This window comes from Coffea arabica, chromosome 1c (genome assembly GCF_036785885.1).
Source record: "Coffea arabica cultivar ET-39 chromosome 1c, Coffea Arabica ET-39 HiFi, whole genome shotgun sequence".
NCBI classification, from domain to species: Eukaryota; Viridiplantae; Streptophyta; class Magnoliopsida; order Gentianales; family Rubiaceae; genus Coffea; species Coffea arabica.
The window spans coordinates 58,552,106-58,576,160 of record NC_092310.1 but is presented as its reverse complement, the minus strand read 5'-3'; the positions used below and the strand labels follow the sequence as shown (position 1 = coordinate 58,576,160).

General features: G+C 37.5%; 4 protein-coding genes across 6 annotated transcripts; 2 read left to right on the top strand and 2 right to left on the bottom strand.

The window, feature by feature from the left end:
• Window positions 1-920: 920 nt before the first annotated feature.
• On the bottom strand, window positions 921-1,517 carry LOC140006055 (PRA1 family protein F3-like). The gene has a single exon (XM_072047672.1). The coding sequence runs from the start codon at window positions 1,515-1,517 to the stop codon at window positions 921-923; it is 597 nt and encodes a 198-aa protein (XP_071903773.1).
• Window positions 1,518-2,519: 1,002 nt separating this feature from the next.
• On the bottom strand, window positions 2,520-8,160 carry LOC113715562 (ankyrin repeat protein nuc-2). Of its 3 annotated transcripts, none has more exons than XM_027239803.2 (12): window positions 7,965-8,160; window positions 7,786-7,851; window positions 7,533-7,668; window positions 7,066-7,197; window positions 6,782-6,921; window positions 5,842-5,928; window positions 5,041-5,166; window positions 4,022-4,174; window positions 3,589-3,690; window positions 3,194-3,364; window positions 3,018-3,097; window positions 2,520-2,842 (listed from the first exon to the last, which is right to left on the bottom strand). In XM_027239803.2, exons 3-12 carry the CDS (start codon window positions 7,651-7,653, stop codon window positions 2,779-2,781), a joined length of 1,176 nt encoding a protein of 391 aa, XP_027095604.1. In that variant the 5' UTR covers window positions 7,654-7,668; window positions 7,786-7,851; window positions 7,965-8,160; the 3' UTR covers window positions 2,520-2,778. The 3 variants fall into 3 exon arrangements, with proteins under 3 accessions (XP_027095604.1, XP_071938958.1, XP_071938963.1); XM_072082857.1 differs by having other exon boundaries at window positions 7,111-7,197; XM_072082862.1 differs by having other exon boundaries at window positions 2,632-2,842; window positions 3,217-3,364.
• A 1,929-nt stretch (window positions 8,161-10,089) lies between these two features.
• Window positions 10,090-13,678, top strand: LOC113715553 (signal recognition particle 9 kDa protein). The gene is made up of 4 exons (XM_027239783.2): window positions 10,090-10,322; window positions 10,425-10,493; window positions 13,038-13,131; window positions 13,461-13,678. The coding sequence occupies exons 1-4, from the start codon at window positions 10,251-10,253 to the stop codon at window positions 13,535-13,537; spliced, it is 312 nt and encodes a 103-aa protein (XP_027095584.1). The 5' UTR covers window positions 10,090-10,250; the 3' UTR covers window positions 13,538-13,678.
• A 5,505-nt stretch (window positions 13,679-19,183) lies between these two features.
• LOC140037761 (probable WRKY transcription factor 21) lies at window positions 19,184-21,866 on the top strand. Its single transcript, XM_072082824.1, has 3 exons — window positions 19,184-20,685; window positions 20,795-20,920; window positions 21,378-21,866. The coding sequence occupies exons 1-3, from the start codon at window positions 19,925-19,927 to the stop codon at window positions 21,520-21,522; spliced, it is 1,032 nt and encodes a 343-aa protein (XP_071938925.1). The 5' UTR covers window positions 19,184-19,924; the 3' UTR covers window positions 21,523-21,866.
• The last annotated feature ends 2,189 nt before the right edge of the window (window positions 21,867-24,055 follow it).

Below are 24,055 nucleotides of genomic sequence, written 5' to 3'. Positions count from 1 at the left end.
CTTTTTGATGGGGACATTTATGTCCCCCGCAACAAAGAATCAGAATTCATTTTGCCCTTAAAACATGGAGTAGCAGTCAGGGACTTGGGGATCTGATTCTTCAGTTGTCGTACTCGTCTGAGCTGCAAATAAAATCATTCCTGTGCAAAACGTAATGCTTTTGACGGGGGAGATTTTATGACCGGAATGGAAGGGATCAGAACTCATTTTTGCCCTAAAAAGTGGTGCTGTAGTCAGCGGCTGAGGATCTGATTCTTCATTTTCGAACATGTTTGATTCATCGGGGTGCTTTTCTTTGTGATTGGGTTAGACACCAAATCATGTCAAACGCCGACGGATTTCTAGCTTAAACGGGAAGACACTTGTCACTCGTTTGCAAAATTTTAAATCCAAGGTAGATATTTCTCAGAAAGCGTGTGCAGATAGATTTTATAAGCAATTGGAAAAAGACGAAAGATACATCCCGAAGAACTAAAATGAGCCATTTCCTTTGCTTCTGTAGATTTCCCGAAGAAGAAAACCAGCAACTAAAACACGATTACACAATAATATACCTGTGTGCCATTTTATACTTTGAAGACCCTATTAATATTAATGGAAGAAATAATATATAGCTTCTCAAAATTGATAGCCTCGTAGCTTCCTAATAATTCTGGGAACACATGAAATCAGAATCACAACTACACGACCAAAGAGCAGATAAAAACCCCCAAAATATATATAGATAGATAGTAGAAAAATTAACCAGTCTATCAACCCTATGTAAAAATTCTTAGCTGACAACATCTAACAGACGAGATGGATATCAATACGGACTGCTGGGGACGAAAGATCAATTTCCCCCAAAGGCAGGCGCAGGCGCAGGCGCAGGCCCAGCAGAACATAATAGGAGGGAATCTAATACTATTAGAGACCCCTAATCAAAATGGATTAGTATACCCACCGGCATCCCTGGGAGGTGGAGCAGTACTGCGAACCACAGATATCAAACCCCCCTCCGCAGCTTCATCTTCATCCAGAAACAGATCTTCCGTAGCCCTAAATGCCGCATGCAATAGCACAACAGCTACCCCAATCAAGATAGACACCAACACGTTCAACCAAACCCGAGTCAACACCAAGCACACCACCGTAACTATTCCAAGCGCCGCTAAGACGACCCTATCGTCGACCATACGATTCAGTACCAGAATCGGCTCGTCCCGGCTAAAGTAGAGAAACCACCACGCTACGAACAGGATCACATACACTACGAGCGAAATCGGGTGCCACAGCAGGCTCACAAACAGTATGAATAAGATTATCATGGAATAATTCACGCGGAAGTAGTTGAGGTTGCGTCTCAGCCGAGATGTGAGCACGCTGAGCGGATACGGGCGAGAGTAGGAGGATGGATGGGATAGCAGCTCTCGCCATGGCCGTCGAGTGGCGAAGAATGATAGGCTGCCGGATTTTGCGCGAGTGAACATGCCGGCGCCGGAGGACGTCGAGGGCAAGGAATCGTAGCCCGCCGGCATCTCAGACACTCCGAATCCTCCGCGTACAGCTAGATAGGAACAAGTAGAACAACAAAGGGGAGGGACAAATGGGATGCAGTGAAAGGGGAGGGAAATGGAATTTGATCCCGGGTCCGGACCTCCTGAGGTAACTGGGGCTGTGGACTGTGGGGCTTTTGTCTGCGGTGTAAGCCCTTTTCTTCGTAAGCCCGAGACAAATCGGCCTGTGAAGTGGAGGGTACAGGAACTGAATTTCCCTTGAGGCACAAGTACAACATCTCATGGGTCAGTGTGTGCTAAAATGGTATTCAGCAATTGGGCTAAAGCCGTCGTCCCTCAGCCAAAATATCCAGTCTTATATCCGTCCTTAAACTATACTTCATCGACCATTTGTTTGGTTTGGTTTTAGCAGTAACGAGTGGCTATTTTTGAAGACAACAAAAGGGTACGACACTGGGGGAAACAAGTACGTCGTATCCAGATTCCAGATTCCTACTGACATAAAAACGTTCGGGTTTGTTAGCCGTAACACGAGCCTAGCCAAGTACTAATAATCTAGCCTTCATTGTCCACTTCTTCATCACAAGTCTCTTAAATTAGTCACCACCAAATAAAACCAAAAAAAAATAAATAAATAAAAATAGGGGAGCCCAGCAACATAGCCTCTCTCTAAACCAGACTCTGCAATGTTCACCATTCCGAAGTGATTAATATTCATGTGCATACATAAGGCCTAATTCTTTAACCACTGAAGTTACCCCAATAATGACCAGGAAAAGACCCTAAGAGCTTTCCACATTTCTGCTGCCAAGTTCAAATTTTAAACCTATCAATTTGGAGGTCAGAAGAGCGTAGGGAACAATAGGAGGTCTGAAATTCCTTTCCCGGTAAATTAAAGGAAGAGGTAACACCTCAGTAGTTGTGAAATTCTAATTGGTTTTGAAGATACTTAGCATTAGCATCTTTAAAGGCAGCACTGCTTTGCCATCAACTGATGAGTAGCAGCACACTTCACATTGAAGCTTGTCCAAAAAATACACTGGCTGGAAATTCTGAAGTAAAAAGATGTAGAAACATCATATGCAAGTACCACCTGACTACATTCGGGAACAAAAGTACCATGAGCACCAAAAAAAAAAAAAGGAGATATAGCGAATGCCTATTTACGCTATATAGTTATATACCAAGAGAGATTACTATTTGAGTTTTAGCACTTTTAAGATAGTATATAGCAAAATATGCTATTGTAAGTCCCCCGAATAACCATTTTCTAACGGACTTGCTATATGCGCAAAATTCTCATATTTTCTGACACTGGGATACCGAATTCAGCTTCGACAGCCTCCCTGTCACAAATGTTCAGCTTCATTAGACTACAAGCCAAGAGAAGGCATTGCATAAGAACAACAGTACAGAGAAAGGGAACGTCAGGTTGCCACTTAAGTGAGTCAGTATCCTAAGGAACCAATAGCTGCTAATTGCCAATTTCAAGAGGAACCAAAGAACAAGAAACAGTCTTACCTATGTGCCTTCTGAATTTCCTTATTAGCAGGATCAAACTTCAAAGCCTCAGAAAATGATTGGGATGCATTTGGATAGTCCTGCATGCCAATAAAGATATTCACACTATCTGTCACGCCATACTTATCAAAATCCATTTTCAGAAACTATGATCGCAGCACACAGAAACAGCATACATTAAGAAGCAACCATGCTGCACCTTCTCTGTAGTGCGCCTTAGCCCACATAGGCCGAAGCTTAACACACATTTCAGCATCAGATAAAGCATGACTGCCTTGATTTAAGAGCGCCCAGCATAAACTTCGGTTAGAATATATTGTTGCATCAGCAGGATCCGCAAGGTTAGCCTGCAAGTGACACCAAAATCCACTTAGTGACAGAGCATCACACATTATGGTTTCTCAAGAAGAATGAAAATGTAATCTTTGCAACAGATATGGAACCATCTATCAAGAGGATCATATGAAGTTTGAAGAAACAAAAAAAATGTACGTTTCTTCAGAATTCAATTAGAAAAAAACCCCTCAAAATACAAAATTAATGCCTCTAAGAAATGAGACAACATGCCTACCTCAGTATACCAATGAATTGCATCCAAGTAATCCTTTCTTTTAAATGCATCCTCCCCCTTAGATTTTGACATTTGAAAGACTTCTCTTCTCCTACAGTCTCTCTGAAGAAATAAAAAGCACACTAGAATTAGAGGTCCAGACTAAAAAATGCTCGATTTTTTAAGATATCCTCAATTTACATAGGGAAGAAAATTTACTAAATTCTAATTTACAAATAAATATAAATGCTCCTCCATTCTTATACTCAGCCGTTATGTAGAAAGCCAGGATTATTGAAGAAAAATATAAAGGATGAGATGATATTCAGTGGGTTAAGAGAGACCCAAAAAAAATGGATGAACACAATCTTTGGATGCTCCTGAAGCAGGAAGTTTAACAGGGACACAAACCTAAAAGGAAACATCCGAATAATTAGTCATAAAACATGAGAACCTGTTTCCCAGCTTTTGCAGAGCATATGTGCTTCATTATTCCAGTAAAGCTCCAGTCTGGAAAAGATGAAATCCGAGAAGTAATGGGAAATAGAACCTTAACTGCTGCATGTTCTCCACGCATAGCAGCATGTTCTAATGGTGTCACACCACACTGCAATATAGGCAGAGAGATCCAGGAATTGTTTCATTCTTCTGAATTAAGGTAAATAATAATCATATTGAACAGCATTTATGAAATTGTTGGCTCCAGAAAATCTTCATCATACTTTCATCTTCCTACTCTCCTTCAGAGTAATTACAGAATACAATATTTTTGAGTATCTATAAAATAGAATACAAGACTAAAGAGATTCATATTACCAAATTGAAATCAGACATGGCAATTAAAGAAGGAATTCTCCAGAATTGAACAAAAGAACAAAGATAGAGAATTCAAATCCATAAAGTCTCCTCAGAACCACAGACAACTCAGCTGAATTAAATCAGTCACTTTACATAGCAAACATGACCAAAAAAAGCAGAATCAGACATATTATATTTGGTTACCAAGAATACCCAATTCCGAAAAGAAACTTGAAATAACTGCTGTAAATAAATGAATAGATAACTACCCAAAAAAATTGATAGAAAAACATATATATCACAAATAAAAAATATTGAATTAATGTCCGTCAGTAACAATAAGACACAAAACAAGCTTAATGGACCATGGTTTGTTTGGATTGTAAGTTATTTGGGATATTTCTACTGTAGCACTTTTTGTGATATGACGTATGTGAGATAAAAAAGTAATTGGGAAGATAAAAAGGTGTATTGGAAATTGTAATGATGATGTAAGCAAATAAAATTGGGAAAATAATGCTCAATCCAAACAAACCCGCTAGCAATGATAAGATAGATCTTCCACTCTTGCATAAAACTAAGACCTAGTAACAAAAAAGACACACTAGTTAAAAAAACAGCTGAGAAAGAGAGACAGAGGCTAGATTTGGGAGTGGGGAAAGCAGGGCAATTTACATTGTCTCTGGCATTGGGATCTGCACCAGATTTTAACAAGCAGTTGATAATTTCAGTTTCCCCTTCACAAGCTGCTGCAATAAGAGGAGTCTTTCCACATGAACCAAGGTTTGGATCAGCTCCAGCCTGGATGACGATTATGAAAAAAAAGAAGATTACATAAACATGCAATATAGAGAGAACTTCGAACAATCAACCTTCAACTGTACCAATGAAGAAAAAGAAATCCAAGCATGAAAGAAGATTTTGGAGTACATGAAATCAGTCACTTGCACATTTGTACACACAACTTACACCTTACATGCACTGAAACTAATGGCAATAAAATATACTCCACCTTATATGCACTGGAACTATTGCCATCAAAGCAATCAACTTATGTAACATGTTGAACAATTCCTAACAATCTCATCCTCGTGTCAAATCACAATTAGCATCACTAACAATAAAGATAAACAAAAGCGCATAAGACAATTGTATACTTTGACATGAAGGCATAGTAAAAAGTGACACATACTCTCAGTTTCAGCTTACTGAAGCACACAACAAAACTATCAGCAATTGCCCAGAGGAATAGTTAATTATAGGAATACCATATTTGTTTATGGTTTTCGTCTTCAATTCCAGAAAAACTGAACGGTCCAAGTGTTCAATATCTTAGACTTCAAGGAAAAACTTCAAAGCAAATGGATTTTCCATCGTTGTTATCCTTTTCATATTTACTATAGCTTGCAACCATAACCAATGCGATGAAGAAACAGTGTATGAGTCAAGACATTTGCTATAAAATTGGACATGTACCTTAAGCAACAGGTCAAGGCAATTGAACGACCTGGCAATAATTGAAAGCATCAGGGGTGGAAAATAAAGCTGTGTAACTGAATTTGGCTGCACAAAAGATCAAAACAACAATATGAACATTAAGAGAAGATTATGAATGTAAAATGAAATTGAGTCACAATCCATACAACTTATACGCAAAAACTGTGCAAGCAAAAGAACCTAACAAATCTAATCTTCCTGATTTCACACAAAGAACATGTAAAGACTGGATAAGCACAGATAATTTGAAAAACACAAACATTTTTAAAAACCCATAAAACCACAATATCCAGAATGAAAGATCCAAATCATCTCCAAACTTCTATATGCAAATGCATATTCAATTAGGTGACCAAAGTTATAGGGAAAAGCGAATTGCATTTACTGTGAAATCTAGTAATATTTATGAAATGTGCAGACGGTAGATTGTGACGTTTTAAAGGAAACAATAGCAAAAGGTAGTCTCTTAGATAAAAGTCTGCAGAAGGTGGATTGCACATGTTTTTTCTAAATAATTTTTGCAAAAGCAATGCTTCTGAAAAAAACACTTGAGTAATAAAATAAAACATGGTAATAGAGATAATAAAAAGTCGCATGGAAACTGGGCAGAGCTAAGAAGAACATGCACTAGTATTCTCAAGGACACAGCAGCATCACTGTGTGTTTACCAATTTCAGAGAAAAACGCTTGAGTTTGCTCTCTATGTCAGTAACATAGGGAAATGAATATAAGCTAAAAGTCAATACACTTGAAAATTTACCGTTTAAATGCTTCTGAACATAGGAGTAGAGATTTTGATGTGATCCGCCAAACGCTTATTATAAATAAAAAATCCAGAAACATTTGGGCCAAAAATACAAAGGTGCTGACTAAGGGAAGGAAGGAATAAAATAAGCAACACAAACTTTGTAAATCTCACATTTGCTTTGTTATCTAATAAGATCTTCACAGCTTCTCCTTTTCCAGAGAGTGCAGCACATTGCAATGGTGTCCCGGATTCAGAATTGCTATCAATTTCAGCACCTTTGGAGATCAAAAGTTGTAGTATTTCCTTGTTTCCTACACACGTATTGCCTAGTTACCAATAACACCTAAAGCACTTGAAACTCTATAACCAGGCCGTGGATAGCTACCCACACTACGAGAAGTGCAATGGCCGTTAATAAAAAATAATTAAAAAGTACTTGTAATCGCTTTCAAAACCTTCTTCAGCAGCGTAGTGCAGGGGAGTAAAAGCTTTATAATTACTTTTCATGATCTCTGCACCGTGTTCAATTAGAAAGGCAGCGGTTGAATTATGATTTTCCACAATTGCCAGAATCAAAGGTGTATCACCTGTGCCACATAGGCAGTAAGAGAGATCAGATTAAAAATCAAAATTTTAAAGACAAAAAAAAAAGAAGCAGGAGAAAATCTCAAGTTCCTTCAAGCTATGGGGATTACAACATCTGAGAGTAACAGAATTAGTTTTACCAACTCCGTATCCATCTACAGAGTCACACAACAAAATCTTTTAGTTCTTTTTTTATTATTATCATCCTATGAATGACAACGAATTTTAAAGACTTGATGACTTGAACTAAGAAAATCAAGCACATAATAAAAGCAAAAATTTCCACATATCAAATTGAAAATGAAATAAACGAGGGCCAGGAAAAAAAATCTCTAACCTAAATCATCATCTCTCTCATCCATGTCGAGTTTCAACTGGTCAATCAAGTAGCCGCATATCTCCGTTTTACCTGCGGCAGCGGCCAGGTGAAGCGCCGTTTGGGTCCTTAAATCCAGCATGCGACTTCCCAAAAGCTTCACCAGATAGAAATAGTTTCCCGATTAAACCCTGATTTTAACAACAGTTTCGCCAAAGACACAAAAGAACCAAAGAAAATAAAAAGCAAAACACAAAACACTAGTAAAGCCTACTCTTGAGTAGTGTGAGATTTCCGTCAAAAGCTGCCCTCAGAAAAGCTCGATTACGTTGTTCTGCTTCTGCAGAAAACATTAAACAAACGCCACGTGCATGTCAATACAATGTCTGAAATCGCGATTTTAGAGCTTTAAGTAGTACTATAGTAGTAAGCGAGACTAAACTAAAGACGTGCCTCTGGGAGTTGCCATGGTTTCACGAGTTTGCTAAGAACTCGAACTACTGATGAAATGAACCACTGCTGCGGCTGCCTTTATGGAGAGAAGAAGAAGATTGTACTATGATCTCTTAAGGCAGCGTTTGTCTCGACAGGCGCAAGATATCCTGAAGATTAGCTGATCATATCGAATGGAACAAACAGGGCATTGTTTGAAAGTGCTAGAAGAGCAACTACAAAATTATAAATGTATAGGTAACGAAGGCGCCAAAGCGGGGGTAGGAGTGAGAAGCTAACGTGACGGTGACGGTGTCGTCAAAGACTCGGGTATATTATGACACGTTACCCCTGGGCTCTGATGTGATTCGGACGTCGTTTCAGCACTCAGAGCGCAACTCCCTGTGAGGTAACAGCTAAATTACTGCGCAGTCACTTTTATGCCTTACTCAACTCAATGCTGCGGCCATATCAGTAGTCAATCCAACTTTCCAACTCAGAAAAGGAGGTTTTTACCTTGTCAATAGAATCAAAGGATAATTGCAGAAACCTCCCCTGAACTTTCTGATATTTACACTGACCTCCCCTATAATTTAAAAAATTACACTAACCTCTCATGAAGTTACTAATTCTTTGCAAATTTAGTCCAAACGATTAAAATACTATTTTAGAAAGTGAAATTAGAAATTTGTACCAGATTTGCCCTTTGTGCTACATATCCAATGAATGACAAAGTATTATAAATCAATTAACAATTAATAAACTTTAAGGAGTATAATTTGTGGGCAAATACGCATTACTTATTTAAAGTACCAGCTCTTTACAGGTATGTTACTTTCAAACATTTAATTTATGATAAATATATCAATATTTGTAAGTAAAATTTCAAAAGTGTTACAATAATATTCTTGCAAAAAGAAAATCGGTAGGTTATTTATTTAATATAAATTAAATATTTTTTTTTTAAAAATAACCTATAAAGTATTAATTCTTTATGACTTTCATCCATTACATAAGTAAAGTATTCGTTCTTTATGTGCATTTTATTCTGAATCATTTAATTTATATTAAATACATAAATGTTTGTAACTAAAATTGAAAAAATGTTATATTAATATTTTTACGGAAGAGAGATATGTAGGTTTTGTATTTAATAAAAATTAAATATTTGAAAGTAAATACAAATATGTATTTGAGTGTAAATATTTGTATTAAATTAAATATTTGAAAGTAAAATACCCATAAAGAGCCGGTATTTTAAATAGTTACCGGTTTTTTATGGGCAAACACACATTATTCATTTAAAGTGCAGCTCTTTATGGTTATTTTACTTTCAAACATTTAATTTATAATAATATATCAATGTTTGTAAGTAAAATTTAAAAAGTGTTACAGTAATATTCTTGCAAAAAGGAAATCGGTAGGTTACTTATTTAATATAAATTAAATATTTTTTTTAAAAAAAGAAATGATTCATAAAGTATTAATTCTTTATGACTTTCATCCATTACATGAGTAAAGTATTGGCTCTTTATGAGTATTTTATTCTGAATCATTTAATTCATGTTAAATACATAAATGGTTATAACTAAAATTGAAAAAGTGTTATATTAATATTTTTACGGAAGAGAGATTGGTAGTTTTTGTATTTAACAAAAATTATTTGAAAGTAAATACAAATATGTATTTGAGCGTAAATAGTTGTATTGAATTAAATGTTTGAAAGTAAAATACCCGTAAAGAGTCGGTACTTTAAATAGGTAATGTTTATTTGTCTATAAACTATACTCCTTAAAGTTTATTAATTGTTAATTGATTTGTAGTATTTTGTCATTCATTGGGCATGTAGTACAAAGGACAAATTTGGTACAAAATTCTAATTTCACTCTTTAAAACAATATTTTAATCGTTTGGATTGAATTTATAAAGGATTAGTAACCTCAGGGGAGGTCAGTGTAATTTTTCAAATCATAGGGGAGGTCAGTGCAAATGTCAGAAACCTCAGGGGAGGTTTCTGCAATTATCCCTAGAACCAATACCAAAGTGGGAAAAAAAGAGAGACATGACCGGGATTTTCCCGTGGACAACTTTGCCCTTGTAATCTTCCACGGTTCCACCGGGACCCTAAACACCTGATAAAAACCCCCCTGGGCCAGAGTTAGAAAAGGCTCAAAACCTTGCTCCTCCGCTCCAGTGACCGAGAACCACTGCGGCCAATCGCCGACTAAACAACTACGTTCTCCGGCTTCTGATCTTCTTCCGTTTTTATTCTGTGTATTTACATTCAAAACAAATCATATAGAAAAAATGGTTTACCTAACCTCCTGGGACGATTTCGTGGAAAGGTCCGTACAGTTGTTTCGTGCCGATCCCGAAAAGGTAATCTTCAAAGGACACGAAATGGTTTGTTTCCCAAATTTACTTGTCTAGGTTTTAAGTTTTCGGTGAGCAATTACTTGACTTTATTTCCTTGTAATGCAGACGCGGTACGTGATGAAATACAGGCATTGTGATGGAAAGTTGGTCCTCAAGGTCACAGACGATAAAGAGGTAAAGAGAAATTTATTTCAGTTTTAGCTATTTAATTGGATTATTGCAATAAATTCTTCGTATTTTGGTACTACAACTAGCTTTGTCTCGCTGGAATAGTTTTGTTTGGTTGTTGATGGTGATGAAATTGAAGTTTCGGTGTTTGATTGATTTCTTCATCCACGGAATGGTTTTCTTGTTTCCTGAGTCTTTGTCAGAGATTATGGTGTGGTATTACGCGTTGGAAATTTGAGTAACGCTGAGTTAGTTGATACAACTGAGGCAGGATTTTAAGCTCCTGTCTTCGTGTGGGAGGGATTTTCATTAATAATTGATAGTTCTTTCTTGATTCTGTCTATGGGTTTTGACTGAAGCCCGTTTTATACTTTTACTCTAATGTGCAACTAGGTGGATTGAAATTCTCTTTTTCTAGAGAAGATATTACCTGTATAATTTCCATGGAATTTTGTTTATTTATGAGGGTGGTATGCTTTCAGTTCAGACTGTGTCATTCGTGTTTATTACACAAACCTTTGGGAGTTGCTTATCTTTTGGTCTTTATTGAATGAATATACATCTCCAGGTATACGATTTTGTCCATTCAGTGGCTTGCAGTTTTTATTTTTGGAAGTCTGCATAGAAGTACATATTTGCCAATGCATTCAAGAATTTGCTTATGTGGCTAAATTATGTGTAGAGTACGATTTTTTGTCAAAGTGGTCTGAGAGTCCTATGTAAAGGTTTTAATTGGTTCTTGGTTGAGGGAAGGAAATGTGTTGCCTTTCCCAAATATTGTTCAATAAGACATAGTTGTCCCAAAGGCCATTTCTGTGATGCTTGACTGCATGAATTGCTTTCATGTTGGCATCTTAATATAAGTGGGATAAAACATCAGGGAGTTGAGGGAAACTTTTCCTTGTGGTACTAGTTTTGGGTAAGTTCCTGTTATCTGCAGTGGAAATAAGAACTACATGGTTGATCATGCCAATGTCTTGCTAAAGTAAAAAAAAAATGTGTTCTTAATTATCTCCTAAATACCGATGCATCATAGATAATGCAATCTGTTCTACTTGTTATGATGTAGCCTCATTTCTATGGATATGATCGTCAGTTCACGTGCTCAATATTAGGATCAAAGTATCTGTATGTCTGAATCCTTAATGATTATAGGTTTCTGCATGCTGCCAAACCGAAAACAGCCTAGAAGTAATTGTTGGAGTAAAAGATTGTCAGAGCAAAATATATTACAGGCAAATGCTTGGGACATTTAAGATCTTCATCCACAGTCTTGTATGCATCTTTTGGTGCTGGTTTTGCATATCTAAATTATATACTTTTTGGATGCTTTAAAAAAAGAAGAACAAGGAAAAGATGATTTCAGGTTACAGAGCTGGTTGATTTTGTTCTTAAATACACCATAGGAATCTAATTTGAAGCATTTTAAAGAAATTTCTGAAGAGGCGTGCTTTAAAGTAGGCTCAAAAGTTATGCATCTGTGTTTAACTATCTGCCCTGCCCCATTTCTTATGCATGTTAAGGCTTCTTACATTCCTCTGGGGCCGTTTAATTTGGGCATCCTGATGTTTGCTCTTATTGTTTATGTATGTGATTAGTAAAATGTTGGTGCCTGCTCTAAAGAGCATGTGAAAACCTGAATCATTGCTTTGTCTACTGTTCGTCGTTGCTCATGTACCTGAAGCAGCATAGCCTGCTTCTCAACCATGAGCTCCATTAGGTGCAGTGATCTAGATGCATTTTAACAATCACTTTCCAGTTTACTCTTCTGAATGCCTGCATTAATGATTGCTAGATCCAGAATGCGTGGCATCCCAGTCTATTTTGCAATAAAAAAACAAAGGAAAGGAAGGATCTTAAGGGGCTTCACTAGTCTATGGGGAAGATTATGGAATGTTAAATCAAATATACAAGTAGGGCTGTCAACGAGCCGGGTCCGGGCCAGAATTCATTATTTCGGACCCGGACCCGAATTATTATACCGGAATCGGATCCGACCCGTTTATCCGATGGGTCTTTTATTCGATATTCCGTATCCGGCGGGTTCCGGGTCCGGGTCGGGTCTACCCGCACAAATTTAGCACAATTTATAATTTCTAATAAAAATGAGAAAAAAATATATTTGTAAACTAATTTTTAACTAATGCAAAGAAAAAATCAAATAAGAAAAGAAATCAAATTGACTTTACTCAAATACATCACCCTAATCAAATTATATTGATAAATATATATTTTTTAAATTATTAATTCATTTATATCCGGATCCGGGTCTAATACGGGTCGAAATATTATATTCCGTATCCGACCCGTTTTTTGTTTGACAAAACGGATCCGGATCCGGAAAACGGAATTAAATCCCTACCCATACCCGCAATAATTTCACAGATCCGGTCCGAATCCGGGTCTAGACCCGACCCGTTGACAGGCCTATATACAAGTGATAACTTTTGACATTTTGAAGAAGTTTTTGTAAATTCAGGTTTTAAAGTTCTTGCGTTGGTTATCTCCTCTCGTGATGTTGACTTTTTTCCTTTCTTACTTCCTAATTAGTGCATCAAGTTTAAGACAGACCAAGCACAGGATGCCAAGAAGATGGAGAAGCTCAACAACATATTCTTCACATTGATGGCTCGTGGACCTGAAGGTATTGTTGCTCTCATTTAAGTTGTAATGGTGTCTTAGTGGCAGCATCATGTTGGTTGTATTTGCTTAAAAACTGTTGCAAAGTGCATCTTCTTTGAGAATGATAAGAAGTCTTTTCTCATTTGGACTTTTAAAACCACCTTGTCTTAATATATTCTCGACTCTAAGGTAACCTTTTCACCATAGATTACCTCTTTCTCCACCGTTTTTTTTTTTTTGCTGCTGGTTGGGTGTTTATCTGGTTGAGATTCTTTCAGATTTCGTTTTAGGATCTTTTTTGGATGTCTTTTCATTTTGTTCAAGGAACTGATGGATTTTCCTTTTCTGCAGCTGACATATCAGAAGTCAGTGGAAAAGAACATATGGAGGCACAGCCAGCCAAGAAAGGGAGGGGAAGGAAACAATGATACATTTGGCAGCTATAGAAGATTTTGGACAAAAACAAAGTGTAATAGAATTTGAGTGAATCCTAGAAGTTTCAAAGTTTATTGTCATCATCTGATTCAACTAATTACCATTTTAATTAATCATTTGCAAAATTAACTTAATTAGCCAGTTCAAGAAGTTAAGCTGATGAAGTCTATGCCTCTTGCATTACGGCTTCAAATTCTCTGTCCCTAAAATAGTCTCTGTCCCTTCCGTCTCTTATTTGTACAACTGTCATGTGTCTCTAGTCTTTTATTAATCCAAAATAATCGATAATAATCAGTTTACAAGTTGTGTTAACCCAAATTCAAACAATAACACACTGAATCCAGGCTTACGCAAAACAATAACACATTGAGTTCAAACAAAAGTTGGGGTTATGCAAAGTCTAGGTTTGTCTAATTAACAAAAAGATAATTAACAAAATTGTATTACTTGTTTTGCACAAGCCTAGATTCAATGTGTTATTGTTTGAATTTGGGTTAACAAAACTTGTAAATCAATTATTATCGATTTATTTAAGTTTAGATTAACAAAATGTTAAAGACACGTGATAGCTGTACAGATAAAGAACGGAGGGAACAGAGACTATTTTGGGGACAAGAGGATTTGAAGCCATTACAGCATACCTTGATTTGCTTTGTGTAGATAGGTTGTTTGCTCAAATGAGATTACAAATGTCGCTTTTGGACGTTCCTTTTTATCGGCTTTTCTTCTCGGTTTTTGGCTGCCTAGCAGTGTCATATGGTAATAACTGCAAAATGAAAATTTCCTTTGTAATTCGCTGTCATCTCTCCAAAGATAATTGGGATAATTGAGGTTTCTGATAATTGCATTTTGCTGTCTTCATGTTTAGAAAATTACACTAACCTCCTTTGATGCAATGAAATAACTACAATATCTCTTATCTTCTCCATTCTCTTCTATTTCTTTTCACCCATTAATACAATCTTCTCTTCCATCTACAAAACCTACTATTATGCTAATCCGCCACCAATAGTGTTTGTTTCTTATTTTCTTCTCCATTTCCTTGTTATTGTATTATTAGCCACTTTTTTTTTGTACTCTCAATGTAGCTTGCACATGTTAAAGAATCAAAATTGAATTGTTAAAATCTCAAGTTGAGGGAGCCAACACAATTTCATAGTCAAATTAGACGGAAATTAAGAAGATAACCACGATAAGGCAAATAAATGAAACTAGCGGGCGATGGCTAGAAGAGGAACAGAGATGAAACTAATGGGCGACATTTATTACTTTTTTTATGTGTGTTATGCATGAAGTGAGGGTAATACATAGTCATTTTATAATTATTAAGGGCGGTAAGTGATATTTTTCAAAACATCAAAAGCATCAAGTGCTATTAAGAGAGACTTTAGGGGAGGCTTCTGATATTATCCCATGTTGATTTGTTTCACTACAGTGGGATAGCGGCTCGTATGAGTCGTATCCACATTCAGCGAATGAGGAAGGTGTAAATTGGAAGTGCATTAAATGTGTCGAAGAGACTGCATTGACTGCTTGTCCACTTTCAGCCCACTCCAAATAAATGGACCGAAAAGAACATCTATTAAATAGGACCAAGAATTCCACTCCAATGTCCAATCGGTGCCAACAACTCAAACGCAAAACGCACGACCACGCACGCAGGAGACGATCGATTAAGTCAACGACTATTCCAATATGTGGGACTCCACAGATCGTGTATAAATCAGGTGTAATCCCAGTGCACGATAACGTGCCTAAATCTTGACCATTCAAACAAGATTGAATCCACGTGTCGCGTTTTACCGAGCGGGAATCTCATGTGGCTAAATTCTTGCAACGGCTCGATGGGATGCTCCTCGGGCTGTGATGAAACTGGTCCCACTTTTGGCGCACATTTTGATAAGGTGCGCCGATGAGACTTGATAAAAGAAATCGTTGTGAGCACTTGGAACGTAAAGATCGTAACGGTGTCCAATTGCTGCACAATACAAATCCAATGGCGGCCCAAGGTGAGATACACGCACCTCAAAGGGTGCATTACTTAGATGTTACTAATTACTTAGATCCATAAGCAGCATTAAAAGTTACAAACTGACACATGTTTAATGAAATCATCCATGACTTTAATTTGATCTTATTTAGTTTTTTTTTTATGGTTTGATCTTATTTATTAGCTTAAAACAAAAAAAAATGATCTTATTTAGTCTTCAGTCTTTTTTAAAGCAACTAAGATAGTTAAATTATTAAAATAATCCATGACTTTAATTTGATCTTATTTAGTTTTTTTTTTTATGATTTGATCTTATTTATTAGCTTAAAAAATGATCTTATTTAGTCTTTAGTGTTTTTTTAACTATCTAAGATAGTTAAATTATTAAAAGTTTCTCGACTGTGTTACCAATATTTATAAAGTAAATTTTATATATATTGACAATGTATCCACTGTTATCGTTAAATGCACAACACATATGCAAAATTTAGGTTTCAAAAATTAAAATTCGAATTATGTATCATGTATCTAATAATAAAAATATATCATATACAATATCAGTATATAAAAAATTAATACATATTTATGCGAGTAATGTCTTCACGCATGGATTGAGTCTCTCAAGTAAAAAACGTGCCAGCCAAATGGAAATTTGGAAATTAAAAAAAGCAAATTAGCCCAGCCATTTTTTTCGAAACAGAAGAAACTCACACACACATATAATTAGATTAGAAACACTCGGAAATTTCGCCCATTAAATCTAAGTGGGATTCACAGAAAACCCGCGTTCAACCAATTGGCGACAGGACGAGACCCCATGGAACCTAAGCAATTTGGTGACAGGACACACAAATTAGCCCAACCAGCTGACCGAAGGCCTTTGGGCTTGGATATGAGCTGACCGAAAATGTTAGTAATACTGGGTTTGTTTGGATAGAGTATTATTTGAAATATTATTTAAAATAATTATTGTAGTACTTTTTGTGATGTGATGTATGTGAAATAAAAAATTGATTGAGAATATAAAAAAGTGGATTGGAAAATGTGTTTATGATGCAAGTGAAATATTACGTGAAATATTATTTGAAATAATATGTGTATCCAAACAAATCCACTGTAGCAGTGCTTGATTGGAAGAACAGCAGTCGACTAGTTCCATCAACAAGGGAACAAAAAGAGGAGAGAGAATGGAGTTAGTGGACTAGCAGTCGAAATATGGGGACTGCGGGCATATCTATATCTATGTATAGATATCTATATATAGACATAGATAAGATAGACAAACAGTCCCTTGCTAACTTCTTTAGTCAATTGCTACTACTACTGCTGCTACTACTTTTTAATTGCAGAAAACGAAGGCCTTCTCACATGGAATGGACTTCTTCGCTTATGAAGCAACTTAAATTTTTCAAAAAGCCGTGGCCGCTTGCTGGAAGTTCCTTATGATGCGTAATGCCATATCTATGTGAATTGATTGAATTATATTTAGGGTGAAACGCACTAAACCCTTGTCAACTTTTATTTCCAACAGCAAATTTGCTGCGTTGGTAGGTATTTTGGAACAGATAGTTCGTTTTTGGGAATTTTTTTTAAAAACATTTTACTGGGACGAGTTCGTGTGCAAAATGAAAACAAAGAAAAATATTGCAATACACGTCAAAGCAGCGTTTGAATAGCATAAATATGTCAAATAATATTTCGTTTGCATTCTAAACACATTTTTCAACTCACTTTTTATATTCTCAATTACCTTTTTATCTCACATATATCACATTATAAAAAATATTATAATAATTATTTTAAATAATACTCTATCCAAATAAATTCAGACTGTTAGATTTATACAAGAAGGAAGCATGAATGGTATTATGCGAGGGATGACGATGACGGGTGCACTCACATTCCAAACAATAATATGGTGCGAGTAGAATAATGCAGGCATTGGATTCAAAAGTCATAGATGCTTTTCGGAGCAAAAGGACAAGACATGAGTCCTATTGAAACTTGGGAGTGGTAAAAGCGGTGCAACGGATGGAGATTGTTTCATTTATTTTGATGGTTTTCCTCTAAATTTGGGATTAATTATATTTATATCCCTTATAGTTTTATCAAACGCCTTTACACCCCCTAAAGTTTGAAATATTACGAGCAGTCCTGTATGACTCGATGGTCCAATAACATTTACCCCCTTCTCATTAGAAAAGTAACGTGTAGAAATGATGGAATAATAATGTTATGATGCTCCCAAAAAATACCCTACCTCTTATGTTTTCTCAAAAAGGGCAAAAAACAAAAATCAAGGAGAATAAATCAAATTACAGTGTCATATATATTTTTTATCTCTTACAACCCCTTTCTTTCCATCTCAAAATCCTTCTCCTTTTCTATTTCCTTTATAACCCTAGTACATGCGAACCCAAGAACAGTTGAGATAAAGTTAACAAGCATGTCTTGCAAAGCAAATGTAATCAATTTAATACCGCATACTAATTTTCACATCACAAAATCAATATGACGAAAGTTGTGAAATATGGCTAGAGGCATATGTTTTGGTTTAGTTGGAGTATAGTTTAGGAATTGAAAGGCAAAATGTTGAGTTGGAGGCTGAGAAATTGAGGCAAAGATTTGATAAGAAGTAAGGTGCAATGATAAGCTTTATTGATGGGCTTTTGGGCATAATTGAGGGTGGAAATTTGGAACTTTCATCATGAATCGGAGAGAGAAAGGGGAAAACTAGTTTTTGTATTTGAAATTGTTTAGATAGGTTTGAGGACTAGAATCTATGAGTTGATTCATGAATCCTTCATATATTCTTGTTGATTTGGCTGGAGAATAAAAAGAAAAGCAGTGATTGTTTTAGACTCATTAACAAATTATGTCGACTTTTGGCTCAAGTTTTATCCAAAAATGGCAGTTTACAAAAAAAAAAAAAGAAAAAGAAAAAAGAGATTGGGTGCAAATTCTACAATATTTTGCAACCGATGGATGGCCAATGATGTATAGAAGCAATAGGCATGGCAATCTCGACATTATGGCTGCCCAATAGGTATTGCCTTGATTGTTTGTCTCAAAACTTTCAAGAAATTAGCAATGTAGGTAGACTTGGATATCCGGTCTTTTCATTGCAACGGCTTAAAAACGTAAACAGAAGTTACTTCTAGGGCCTAACCTAATCTGTTATTTGACCAAATCTTGGGGCCTAATTGGTAGTTTGATCAAACTACAAGGGAGTAAATGCAATGAACCCTTAATTATACCGTGCGTAGGGGTATTAGCAATTTAGTAGCACTACAATGAACACTTCATTTATTCAGATAGAGTATACAAATATTTCCCAATTGAAAACAAAAAGTAGAAAACTTTAAGCCTACTCACACAAGTCCAAATGCGGGACCCACTTTGAAATCTGGAACAGAGATGGCAGTTTCGCCTCCTCCCAGAGCTTCCTCCTCGGTTGCCCCTCTCTCTCTCTCTCTCTCTCTAATATAGTATATAGATTTTTTGTTAAACTCAGTTAGTGGTCACCTTTCTCTGTCATCAAACGGTGGTAGTAATACGACTCACTCACTGCTGACTCACTAACCAGTGTAATTGTAGCAGTTTTTTCTATGACTTCTGTATATGCTTGGTCACCGTACTTTCTCTCTCTAATCTCCTTCTCTCTCTAAATATGAAGGCAATAATGATACTACTACACATATTTATTCCCTGCGTGACTAAGGTAAGTAATTAATATTCAAAAGATATTGTCTTTTGTATTCTTTCGAGTTGTATGAATACTCTCCCTGGCAAAGCAAAAGTCTTCTCTTTCACACCTTCCAACCTCTGTCTCTCTCACTTTCATTCTCCCCCCTCCCCCTTCTCTCCTTGCATCCCCTTCAAGTGTCAAGTCTTTTAACTCGTATTGAAGAATCTAGGGTTTCATACAGCATTCAAAATACTCCCATTCAAGGTCAGTTGATCTCCCTTTTTTCTCAACATTCCTTTCTTGGGGATTTTATCATATCTCATGGAGTCTCTGCTAGAATGGTAATTTACCTCGTGGTTTTTTCTTTTTTTCGTTTCTAGTTGACTTTTAGTTGCCCAATTGAATCAGATCTTTTGGGTACCCTTCAATGTTATGGATGAACCCTTTTTCTTGGTGTGCTTGTTACATGTGATTTAACTGAGGAAGCATTTCTTATTTTTGTCGATCATTCCTTCTCTGCTAGCTGTTGGTTTGTTTTTTACTACCGTTTTCCCTGTACTGGATGAATGAAGATCTTGTCTTTAGTTGGCATATAGGGGTAGGTTGATTGTATGGCTTGTTAGGCCTTTTGGGTTTTGGGGATTAGGGTTCCCGTTCCACCCCCTCGCTTTTTTCTCTTGTTTTGGGGTTGAGAGCGTTGTTATGGAAGAAGTTGAAGAAGCTAATAAGGCAGCTATTGAGAGTTGTTGCAGAGTTCTTAGTCTGATATCTCAACCCCAAGATCAGAAGCAGTATAGGAATTTAGCGGTGGAAACTGGAGAGGCCGTCTGTAAATTTAAGAAAGTTGTTTCTCTTCTCAATTCTACTTTGGGTCATGCCAGAGTCAGAAAGGTTAAAAAAATTCAGACCCCTTTTCCCCCAAGCATCCTCCTTGAGAACTCAATTTGCAGAACGGATGATCAACCCAAAGCCCTTCAGCTTCTTCGCATCAACTCTCCTGACAACCCTGTTCAAGATTCGGGTTCTAATGTCAAAAGCAGCCTTACATTGGGAAACCCTTCATTGGAGTTCATCTCGCATGGGAAAAATACTCTTCAGCTTGCCCAACAAACACCACCACCTAACTACCATTTCCTCCAGCAGCAACAGCAGAGGTATCAGCTTCAGCAGCAACAGTTGAAACAGCAGGCTGATATGATGTATCGACGTAGCAATAGCGGCATTAGCCTGAATTTCGATAGTTCAACCTGCACTCCTACCATGTCATCCGCTAGGTCGTTCATATCTTCTTTGAGCATTGATGGGAGTGTTGCCAACTTGGACGGGAATGCCTTCCATTTAATTGGGGCTTCCCGCTCTGCTGATCAGAGTACATATCAGCACAAAAGAAGATGCTCTGGAAGAGGAGAGGATGGGAGTGTGAAATGTGGAAGCAGTGGACGGTGTCACTGCTCAAAGAAAAGGTTGTTATTTTCCGTCCTCTTAGATTTTTCAAATTTGAGTTTGATGTCTTTTTTGGGGTATTTATGGTTACTCTCTGCGTTTTTTTTTTTTTTTTAATTCCCTAAGCAGGAAACACAGGGTGAAGAGATCAATCAAAGTACCTGCTATCAGTAACAAGCTTGCGGATATCCCTCCCGATGAGTACTCTTGGAGGAAGTACGGCCAGAAACCAATCAAAGGTTCACCTCATCCCAGGTACATTGCTAGTCTCTGCTATTCCATGATGGAGCTTGGTTTGAATTGCAGTAAAATCCATAGAAAAATCATGCAGTTATTGCTTTACCGTTTATTTATTATTATGCTTCTTGACCTACTTACTTTACTGTGCCCTCTCGGTGGAGTGATCTACAATTTAGCTTTTAATTGCATCTCATCCACTTTGAATTTTGAAGTGAAAACACTGTAGTGCCAGGAATTTTTGCTCGTCTTTGATTCAGTTTTAGTTTGGCAAAAGGATTTGTTTCTTCTCCAATCCTATTCGTGTTTTATGTTTCTCTGATTCTTAGTGTGCCTGAGAGCTTCTTGGAAGTCGTGACATAATTATTTTATGAGCCCAACATCTAATCTTATATCGGCCTTCAATGTGGGAGGGCTGAGGAGAGGAGTTGATCTCCAAAGTGCCTAGATTCAACATTCGCTGATCTCTGTGCAGGGGATACTACAAGTGCAGCAGCATGAGAGGCTGCCCTGCCAGAAAGCATGTGGAGAGATGCTTGGAGGAGCCTTCAATGCTGATTGTCACCTACGAAGGAGAACATAACCATCCAAGATTGCCATCACAATCAGCAAATACGTGAGGCTTGTGGTTATACTCCAGCAAGATTGTTGAGTTGAAGCTTCTCCTGCCGTGGTCATGCAGCTTTTGGTTGTCCCGAATTGCTCCCGTACATATCATATCGCACTTGTTCAAGCTTGAGGTACAGGGGAGCGAGCGTCTGGTGAAAAAAAAAAAAAGAAAAAAAGGAAGTTGGATTTTGAACCTTGTTAGGTCTGGGAGCATACATTAGTGCAGATTCTTTTGACGAGTTTCTGAGAATTTGCGATGTTTCTACCAATAGCCCATTGTCCTGTATGATAAGATCTCCGTGTTCAAGGAATTCAGGCTGTCAAAAAATTAATCTTCATGTTAAATTTCTGCCTAGGTTGGGTTTTTTTACTTGGCTGTAGTAGTATTTTATTTCTTGGATTATCTACTGCGCGAAGGTTTTGAGGGTAGCAGATGCTGCTAGTTCTCAGCAGTCCTTACAGCTGATAATTGATTGCATGCCCAAAAGACTCCTCCGTTCCATTCCCCGATGACATCCATAGATAAGGTAAAAACAAGGAGGCTGGCAGACGATTATTGTGTCGGGTTTGAACCGGAAAAATAACTTTTAAGATGCCAGGCAGGTTTTTTTTTTTTTTTTTTTTATTAGGGAAGTAGATGCAGTTTTAATTTATTAATTTATTAATTTAAAGAGAGAGAGAGAAAAAAAAAAGATGTTTGAATTTGTCTTAAGCTGGATGGATGGTTGGTTGGTATGCGAATGGTTAGTCTTCGTCAGGTTCAAATGCCTGAATTGGATGCTTGAGAACGAGTTAGGTTGTGGGGCAAGGTAAGTTACATGTGTGAATATTTTAATTGTACCCAGGTGGAATTGTGTGGCATTTTCCTACGATATCCATTGTTTGTGGTGCCGTCACATCAGGTGGAATGGAAATGGAATCCCCCAACATTCTGCAGCCTCAGGTGAACGCTGAGCACAACACCAACTCTTGAGCGAGCGAATTCGAGTTCGAGTCACATCCCAATCCAAATTAATTAATTAATTAGGACATTTCGAATCCGAGTTTATTGTACGTTTCTGTTCTCTCCGCCTCCGGCTTTTTATCCAGTGTGCGGTTATATTTATAGTTCCAAGAGTCTTGACTCTTGAAGAGGGGTTGGGGGGACCAAATCCGGAGGCTTTGGGGTGGGATTGGATTCTCTTCTTCTTCTTCTTTTTTATTTTTTCCGGCGACAATTTTTAGTCTGCAGGCTGCGAATATTATTATTGTCAGCTAATTAGCGGGGGTGGATTCTGAAAAAATGCCCGCCCATTCCCGCTTGAGTGTGGGATGGTGTCTTTTCATCCATGGCCCAAAAAATAGTCACCTACTAGACCGCTCTCATCATGTGCGTGTTTATTCTTGTCATGGACCAATGAGTTGCTGCTTGCTTCCAGGGGGGCCTAAAAAGGATTAAAAAAAAGCCAGACAGAGTATTGTTAAATTTGGTTTGAAAATTGGACCAACATTTTCCGTTGGAAACCTGCATCCCAAGACATTAATTTCCTTGACATGGGTTACGTACACTGAAAAGAGGCGGTCAGTGAGGTCCCATACTCCCATGTCACACTGGCAAGTCAAGTACAACTTGTGCTGCGCGACTCACATATATATCTTGGAGTTTTGGGTTTAGGTCGGGCTCCTTTCAAGTACACAATTAAAACATAGGCCCGGTTTGGAAGCTTGGTTTTTTACCAAGTTTGTATAAAACTAGTTTTTTAACAATTTTTGCTACAGAAATCTCAAAAAACTTATCAAAATTTTTAACCTACACACTTAAAATATCCAAAACACAAAAAAAAAAAAAAATTTCTCTTCCCTTTTTCTTTTTCTTCCTCTCCCACCACCACCTCCATTGCCGGTTCCATCACCAATTTCCGGTGCCGGTGCCGGTGTCGGTCTTTTTTTTTTTCCTCCTTTTTTTCCCTCTCCCCCTCTTCCTCCCCTGCCATCATCCTCTCTTGTCTTTTTTTTTTCTCTCTACGTCCGGCGCATAGGGGGGTGGCGCAGAGAGGGGCAGAGGGAGAAGGGGCAGACGGGGACGGCGGGAAGAGGGGGAAGGCGGGAGAGAGAGAGGTGGCGGGAGGAGGGGGGAGGGGGAAGGCGGCAGGGAGGGGGACGGCGGGGGAGAGAGGGAAGGAGCAGAGGGGGGCTGCGGGGGGAGGGGGAAGGCGGGGGAGAGAGAGGCGGCGGGGAAAGGGGAAAGACGGGGGAAAGAGAGGCGGCTGGGGGAGGGGGAAGGCAGGGCGGCGGGAGGTGGAGTTGCAGCTGGGGGTAGCGGAGGTAACGGGGAAAAAGAAGAAGAAGAAGAAAAAAAAGAGAGGAAAGAAAGAAAAAGAAAAAGAAAGGGAAAGAGAAAAAAAAGAAAAAAAAAAGTTTTTCACCTTACAAAAACTTCTACAAAATTTTTCACCTTACAAAAATTTTTACAAAATTTTTTAAAAAATTTCTACAGTGCACTACAGTAAAGTTTTAGACAAACTCCTAAAAAAACTCAGGTTCCAAACATGCCCATAGTTATAT